General features: G+C 38.1%; 1 protein-coding gene across 1 annotated transcript; it reads right to left on the bottom strand.

The window, feature by feature from the left end:
- Positions 1-3,246: 3,246 nt before the first annotated feature.
- Positions 3,247-3,918, bottom strand: LOC145165083 (uncharacterized). The gene has a single exon (XM_079083712.1). It carries the CDS (start codon positions 3,916-3,918, stop codon positions 3,247-3,249), a length of 672 nt encoding a protein of 223 aa, XP_078939838.1.
- Between the last annotated feature and the right edge of the window lie 4,247 nt (positions 3,919-8,165).

Here is an 8,165-nt window from a genome sequence, read left to right as displayed (position 1 = left end):
AACATCAAAATGTGACCTATTTACATCATGTAATAAGAATCTCTAAATAGGAACTTAATAGAGTTAGATAGTGGACTTTACCCGAAGTAGAGTCAAACGTTTGACTTTACCATCCTTATGATCTTTTCAGGTAAATAGGGCAGCTTCGCAACCAATGCCCCTTCTTTTGGCAAAAGAAAGAAATGGACTCTTTGGGAACGGTACATGGGACTATCTCAGACTTAGCCTTTCTCTTTACCATTTGGTCAACCGGGTTGACTATGGCCGATCCCTTTCCATTGGGAAGAGAAAGTTTTTCTAGACTTCCAATGTTACCATTGTCAATTTGCATGGAAGTTTGGAAAGTCGATCTTCCAATCAAATTTGCTTTACCAGTGCTCCAAATCATTGTTGATTCAGCAGCAGCAAGCAAATAGGTAAGATCATTAAGGGTCATGTCATGGTCTGTCATATAGTAGTCCCAAAGGAACTCACTATGTGACTTAGGAAGTGATTGAAGAACCTAGTCAACAACCAACTTCCTCAAGACTTTGACACCTAATTCTCTCAGCCTGTCTATACATATGACTTCATCTCCAAGATGTGAGTACACACAGACTATGCTTGCCAATAGGGCTTGAGTGACCTTGAACTTGTGGGTTAGGGAGAATAATTGGAAGAGGTGGAGGAAGAGAAGTATGATTTTCATGATCCAATTGCGGGACATCATCTTCATTAGGAAAGCTTGTTCCAAGAGATTTGGGAAGATCATAGTTGTCTGATCTAGACATCTACAATAGGAGAAATTCAAGTTAGTTTATTTAAGTCCTTAATATAACACCCAATCTGAAATATTTAGGCTAGGACCCAACACAATATTTTATAACTTGGAAGAGGGATGCCGTAATCCAAGCTATAAAATATTTGAAGATAGGCGAATGACGCACCAATTTCCACCATGAAAAACGAAATAGGTATTAGGTTTTAGTTGGATTGAAACTCCTAGATCTTTTAAGATTCATTGAACTTTTCAATGGCATGTTTAAATCTCGATTGTGCCCTCTCAAGTTTGTTACTGGGATGCCGAGGATCACAAACAAGGTATGAATAACCATGCAAATTAACTTGGTACCCTTAATCTTTAGCACCTAATCAATGTGTCGGTTACCCACACGCGCTCCACCGATCTATGATAAATATTAAGCCACCCTTTGCCACTCTTACTAGTCCATGTTAGTGTGCCAGTTACCCACACACGCTCCACCAACGACTTGGTAAGGCACAAAGTGTAATTTCATGGGTTAGCACCAATTTCACATTTTCCTAAAGTAACTAAGATTCGGAATTTATATAAGGTTTAGTTACTTTATATTTATCATTATACTTTTAATGAGAATTATAGTCCTTGTCCTACCCGTTCGACTAACGACCCTCCACCAGTCAAGGAAACGGTGGGTGAGAGTGGACACCCATTAAGCTGTCATTTTATAGGAAACAACCTTATACCCCCTTATAGATCGACTTCATGAATAAGGCCTACTAACGGTAAGACTGACTTACTGTTATATATATATATATATATAAATACTAAATCTATAATATTATAATAGTATAAGGGTTGAATTTTAAACTATTTAAAATTCTAGTGTTTGGAACTAAATTATACATGGGGGGGGGGGTAACTTTACAAATTGCAAAACTTGAGGGCAAGTTTTAAACAATTCAAAAAAAAATTGGAATCCATAACATGTGAGTTTAATATGGCTTTTAATGACAAGACTCTTGAAAATCCATAATTTGAGGACAAGTTATAGATGTCATAAAACAATTTATGGAAAAAGACTCTTCAAGTTTCTATAACATATGGCTTTAAAAACTATTCAAAAACAGGTTTATAAGTTCAAAAACAGCTTAGGGTAATGATTCTAGTCCAATTCCAGCCTTAAAAGTCGAAAATCTACACTCTTGGCCTCCTACTCGACGAGTAGGATGATTTTGTTCATGGACTCAGTGAGTCCCCCAGTGGACTCGGCGAGTCCACAGTCCAGACAGCCAGAAAATCGATTTTTTCAGCAATTTGCATCAAGTATAAATGAAAACAAGCCTAGGCTCTGATACCACTGATGGGTTTTGAGCATTCTAACACTCCTATGGTGTACATGCAACCCTAGAACCCTTGGATCTATGTTTTCTCTATTATACATGCAAATATGATTTTTCCAAGGTTCTCATCCTAACTAACATACAATGGAGCAACTATACTACAAAGGTCTAGTTAGATGACATACCTTTTGATGGAGCTTGAAGTCTTGAACCTTTAAGAGCTTAGTGCCCCAAGTGTTGCACCTCAAATGGTTCACACAACACCAAAAACCCTTGGAATAACATGAGAAAAAAAATACTTATGTTCACTCTTATGAAATCGGATTTGCCCTCTTGTGTACTATACACTAGTTCCCATTTCATGAACTTGTGACCTCTTTATATAGTGTGAAGGATTAGGGTTACATTCATGTAAACCCTAATACCCATGACCTTTCATTTCCATAGGATCCATGGGTTAAAACTCCATGGACTATCTATGAGATCTTAGCCCAACCTAAATGAACTTGGCCCATCCTATATATAAATAAGACTCCACATTTAATTAGTTCCTTTTGATCACTAAATTAATTCTAAATTAATTCTTGATCAATACTAATTAAATAATATGATTTCATATTAATATATTAGAACTTATAATATATTAATATAAATCATAACTATCCTTTTTCTCATTTTGTATATCCAATTGTTCCAATGCCATGCAGCCAAAATGGACCATGCTACTCTCGGGTCGAATGCATACTAATAATAGTTATGGGCTTAGACATCTAATCCAATAAAAGTGTCATTAACACATAAATTTTGCATAGAGTTTACCCCCTCTATGTATCTTGGTAGCTTTATCTCCCCAATAGTGTGTTTTGTTTCTCTGCTAAATCCTATGAGGACCGAGGATCTTTTGATTATCTCTGATTCTGGGATGTTCATCCTCTTTAGTGCGTCCAAGAGTACGATGTTAACTGAGGATCCTCCGTCGACAAGGATCCTTCTGACAAAGTGATTGGTAATATACAGTGTTATCACGAGTCCGTCATGGTGAGGATTCTGGATTCCTTCCATGTCTGTCTCATCAAAAGTGATTTCCTTTTCATTGCTAACCAAGGTATTTTTCTGTGGTCTATCCTCCTTTTCTATTTTAGAGACCTTGGCATTTCTTTTGGCCTAAGAATAATAAGTACCACAAATGTTAGATCTGCCTGAGATAATGTTAATTATTTCGGCGTTTGGGGGTGGAGATCCTAGTTTCTTTGGGATCTTGTGACCATCCTGGTTGTTCTTCTTGGACTTTTCTCTCTTTCCTTTGAGGATCTCTTTAAGATGCCCCATGCTAAGGAGGTAGTTGATCTCCTTTCTTAGGGCTATACAATCCTCCGTCATGTGGCCGAAATCTTCGTGGTAAGCACACCATTTGGACTTGTCTTTCCAACTGGTGGACTTGTTATCCTTCTTTGGCCACCTTGCTTTGTCTCCGAGATCCTCCATAGCATGGATTAATCCTGAAACATCCACAGAAAAAAAATAGTTAGTGATCTTAGGAAGTTCCTCTTTCTCTCCTTCATCTTCGAAGGCAATAACCCTGTGATGATCTGGTTTGGAATAGGGCTTCGATTTGTAGGATCTTGGCGTTGAGGATTCGGCCATCCTATTAGGATTCTCGTATTGACTTGAAGGGTTTCTCCTCTTCTGTACTTCTTTATCTTCTTCGAGCCTTATGAACCTCAGTGCTCGGCACCTAACTTTGTCCAACCTCTTGCATGGGGTCATGACAATATCTTCATAGAAGGGTGAATCCTTCCTCATACCCATCTTGAAGGCCTCTACAGCAGTCGCCATGTCAATGTTGGGGATCCTTAGAGCTTCCCTGTCAAACCTGTTAACAAAATCCCTAAGTCGTTCCTTAGGATCCTGAAGCAGCCGATAAAGATCACTAGTGATCTTCTCGAAGGTTCTGCTGCGGGAAAATTGGTTATTGAAAATATTGACCAAGTGTACAAATGAAGTAATAGAATATGGAGGAATGTTTAGCAGCCATTTAAGAGCTGATCACGTGAGGGTTGTGTTGGATTAGGTGTCTAAGCCCATAACTATAATTGGTATGTACCTGACCCGATAGTAGCATGACCTATTTTGGGTTGCACTCACCGGAGCAATTTGATAGGAAGGATATTTGAGAAAGAGGTTATTTTTGATTTATTAATATATTATAAGAATAATATATTAACTGAGAAATCATATTATTTAATTGGTATTGATCAAGAATTAATTTGGAATTAATTTAGTGATAAAAAGAGATTGATTAAATTAACAGGGGTTGATTATGTAAATCAGTGATACATATAGTTTGGGCTAATGATCCATGATTGATTAGGGATGGACTAAGCTTATGAAGTGTTGGTCCAAATGAACTATTGGATCAAAAGCCTAAGTGAATGGATTAGGGTTTACTAATGACCCTTGGAATTCTACATTATATATGTAACCCCTAAGCCCCTAAAATCGGTACGCAAGAGTATTCTAAGAAGAAGCTAGCCGATTTTGGTGCCTCCTAAACCTCTCTCATAATCCTCCATTTGTTGTTGGTGTTTTGTGACACTTTTGAGGCATCACATTTGAGGTGCTAAGCTCTTTTAAGGCCAAGTTCTACAAGCTACAAAAAAAAGGTAATCATCTTACTTGTTTTATGTTTCAATTATCAAAGTTGTATGCTAGTTAGGCTTCATGCTTTGGAAAAATGAAATTGCATGTATAACTAGAGAAAACTTAGATCCAAAGCATCTAGGGTTGTATCTGCACCATAGTGATGTTATAGTGTTCAAAACCCATCAGGTTGAACCAAAGCCTTTGCACAGGCAAGCTTCCTTCAAGTGCACTAGGATGGGAATGATCTCTGTCCTCTCTCGGTATTGTGCCACATGCTCCTCAGGATCCGTAGTCCATTGTAAGGCTTCATGCTAGGAGTCTAGAAGCGTTTAGGAACTTCGGTATCGGCTATCGCAGGGGCAAATCTCGAGATCCTGTGACTTTTTGGAGATGCTTCTAGTATGGGCTGAACTACTCCGGGTAAGCTTGAGATCATCTGTCTCAACTGCTGAAGTTCCCTAGCCATATTTAGACCTATTCCTGCATCAACATTTGTAGAGTTAGTATTGATAATATTGTTGTTTAAGAAGTTACTAGAGTCAAGGTTTCTAGGAGTATTGAAAGGCTCATTAAGATTATTGAGCATATGTGCTCGATTGTTCATAGTTGCCCCCAGGGTGATACAGCAGTGGCAGGAGCCGTGTTCTCCTGATGATTTCTTGAGGATCCTGCATTGTCGAAATTCAGGATCCTTGGTTGTACGACTGTGGGCATCGTTTACTGGGATCTCTGAAATTCCACCTTCATCCTTTCCACTTCTCTAAGTAGTGTCCTATTCTCATCTTGCTGTTGAGTTATTTGTTGCGTCATTTTCCTCATCATAGCGAAAAGTTCAGTAGTAGTGACTGGAGTAGTCGGATCCTGGAGTCCTAAAGATCCCAAGCTTCCTTGGTTAGTGACCGGAGCAGTTGGATCCTGGAGTCCTGAAGCTCCCAAACTTCCTAGGTTAGTGACCGGAGGGGTGTTACTCTTAGAATTGCCAGGCGCTTTCCTCTGACCAGGGAGTCCACTCGGAGGAGGTGGTAGGTTTTTGGTTGGAATGGAAGGAGTGGAGGATGAATAAAGGAACGGTTGTGTAGACATAGTATTTCGAGGATTTTGAACACCACGGCCCCACAGTGGGCGCGAAATTGTTTTGGTCAAAATTTGCACAAGTGTTAATCAACCAAATTGAATGAGAGGTTGTGATGTTCGAAATTGTACAATAGAAAAAGGTAAAGAGAATGACACAATTGTTTACAAGGAAAGCCCTTGATCCTTGCTAGAATCTCTGACACAAAACCTTGGGAGGTGATAATGATCACCTGCATTGATGATTTTATTAATATAAAATGGTGATTACAGAAAATATTTCAGTAAGAACAAGTGAAGAAGTATGTAGAGTAAGCTAAGATTAAGCAGAGTGTTTCATGTGCAAGATACAAGTGTCAATTTATAGTCTAAACTAGCTAACAAGATGTCCGATATTCCCAGGATCCTATATGAACTGTTTTGTGAACATTGTTTGACTTGGTATTCCGGTTCTTTAGCATAGTTGAGATGAAACTTTGTTGAGACTAAGTCTTCTCTTGAATATTTCTACACATGTGTTAGTTATGAACGAAATATAACTGTGACAAACATTAGTAAATAATAATAATGGTAATAGTCGGGATCCTGAGATAGTTGAGGATCTTGAATATCTGATGAGGTTTGAGGATGCTTTGAGGATACTGGCCCTAACAGCTACTACCATAAAGAACAACCACCAACCGAGAATAAGATAGATTTTGAGTCAATACTTCATAGGTTCATCGAACCCTCATAAAAAAAGAATTATACTACTAATGCTAGTGTAAGGAATCATCAATCTTCTGTCAAGAACATAAAGACTCGACATGGGAAACTAACAACACTTGTTAATGAGAAATTACCACCTCGAAATCAAGAACCAAACTCACAACCTCATGTAATGGCGATTTACACTGAAGAAGAAGTTCATTCTTAGCCATTTATGATCCATGAAACAGCTACCGATCCAACCCGATTCGTATTTGGAAGAAGAGAAGCCCAGAACTAAAAGAGAAAAATGTGAGTCTCATTCTGACGATTCACCACGTCTTTGTGATCTTAACACGTTGTGGTCATTGGTGAATCAAAATTTTTCTCCTTTAAATTCGTATCAGCCTCCTTTACCATTCCCATCTTAAGACCTTAAGCATAATCTGAATCCAGAACAAAAGAGATTTATAGAACAAGTTCTATCACTTTCGATAAATGCTCCATTTTTGAAGTCAATGGCTAAGCTTCCTAAGTTTGCCAAGGATGCGATAACTAATCGAAAGAGTTGGAAAAAACATCAACCATAGTACTTAATGAGTTATGTTCAGTTGCATCATCAATGGGTTGCCAATCAAAATGGGAGATCCGGGCCAATTAACTTTGCCTTGTGAGTTTTGCAATTCTACTTATATAAATGCTTTAGCCGATTCGGATGCAAGCATCAATCTTATGCCATATTCTTTCAACAAGAAGCTCAGTCTACCAAGGCTCCAAGACACAAACATGACACTTAGAATGGCGGATCAATCAATCACTAACCCACGTGCAATCATTGAAGACTTGTTGGTGAAGGTGGGTAATTTTATTTTTCTGGTTGATTTTGTGGTTCTAGATATGAAGGAAGATGAAGACATTCCTATAATTTTGGGAAGACCATTATTGAGTACCGCAAGATAACTTGTTGACATCCACGACTCAAAGCTCACACTTCATATAGAAGATGAAGAAATTACTTTCAAAATAAGTCAAAAAGTGAGTTATGAATTACCAAGAGATGAAGTGCTAAGGATGAATAACTTGGAAAGAGAAGGTCTTAGTGAGCTAGAAGAAATTGAAAAGATGATGGAAGAAGACTTAAAAGTTTGGGAGAAACCTCATGTTGCAAATGTCAAATGTTCTAAACCAAGAGCCTCAAATCCTATGACATTTGAGATAATCACATTTACTACACCTAAAACTCAAGTAAAAGAGGCAAGTGATGGAGCAGAAGTTGATTCAAGTGAAGAAGTTGAGAAAATTGATGAAGATATGGATGGGGAATTGGAGAAGCCAAAAATGGTCAATATGGAGCTAGATAAGAAGAATAGTACAAGGGAGAAAAAGCAAGACAAAGGGGTAAAGCGTAAACATGGAGAAAGTGCTAATCCAAAGAAGAAGGAAAACTTAAAGAAAGTATATATAAGACGAGTTCAAGCATACAAGCGCAAGTGAAAAGAGCAAAAAGTGAAAAGGGAGATCCCACTCCCAACCGCAACAACGTAGAGTGGGAAAGAGTCTGGATCATGACTCTTAAAAAAGAAACGCTTTTCGGGAGGCAACCCAATTTTTAAGAGTTTGCATTTCCTTGTTATTTTCTTTTTAATTTATGATTTTTGTTTTAGTTAAACCGATTCATCATG

This window comes from Lactuca virosa, chromosome 3 (assembly GCF_052849685.1).
Source record: "Lactuca virosa cultivar CGN04683 chromosome 3, Lactuca_virosa_CGN04683_v6, whole genome shotgun sequence".
NCBI classification, from domain to species: domain Eukaryota; kingdom Viridiplantae; phylum Streptophyta; class Magnoliopsida; order Asterales; family Asteraceae; genus Lactuca; species Lactuca virosa.
The sequence above is the reverse complement of the archived record's forward strand: the minus strand, read 5'-3'. Positions and strand labels throughout refer to the sequence as shown.

What these genes read in the sequence shown, in the direction of transcription:
- LOC145165083 (XM_079083712.1), bottom strand. Translation starts at nt 3,918, where the DNA reads ATGGCGACTGCTGTAGAGGCCTTCAAGATGGGTATGAGGAAGGATTCA.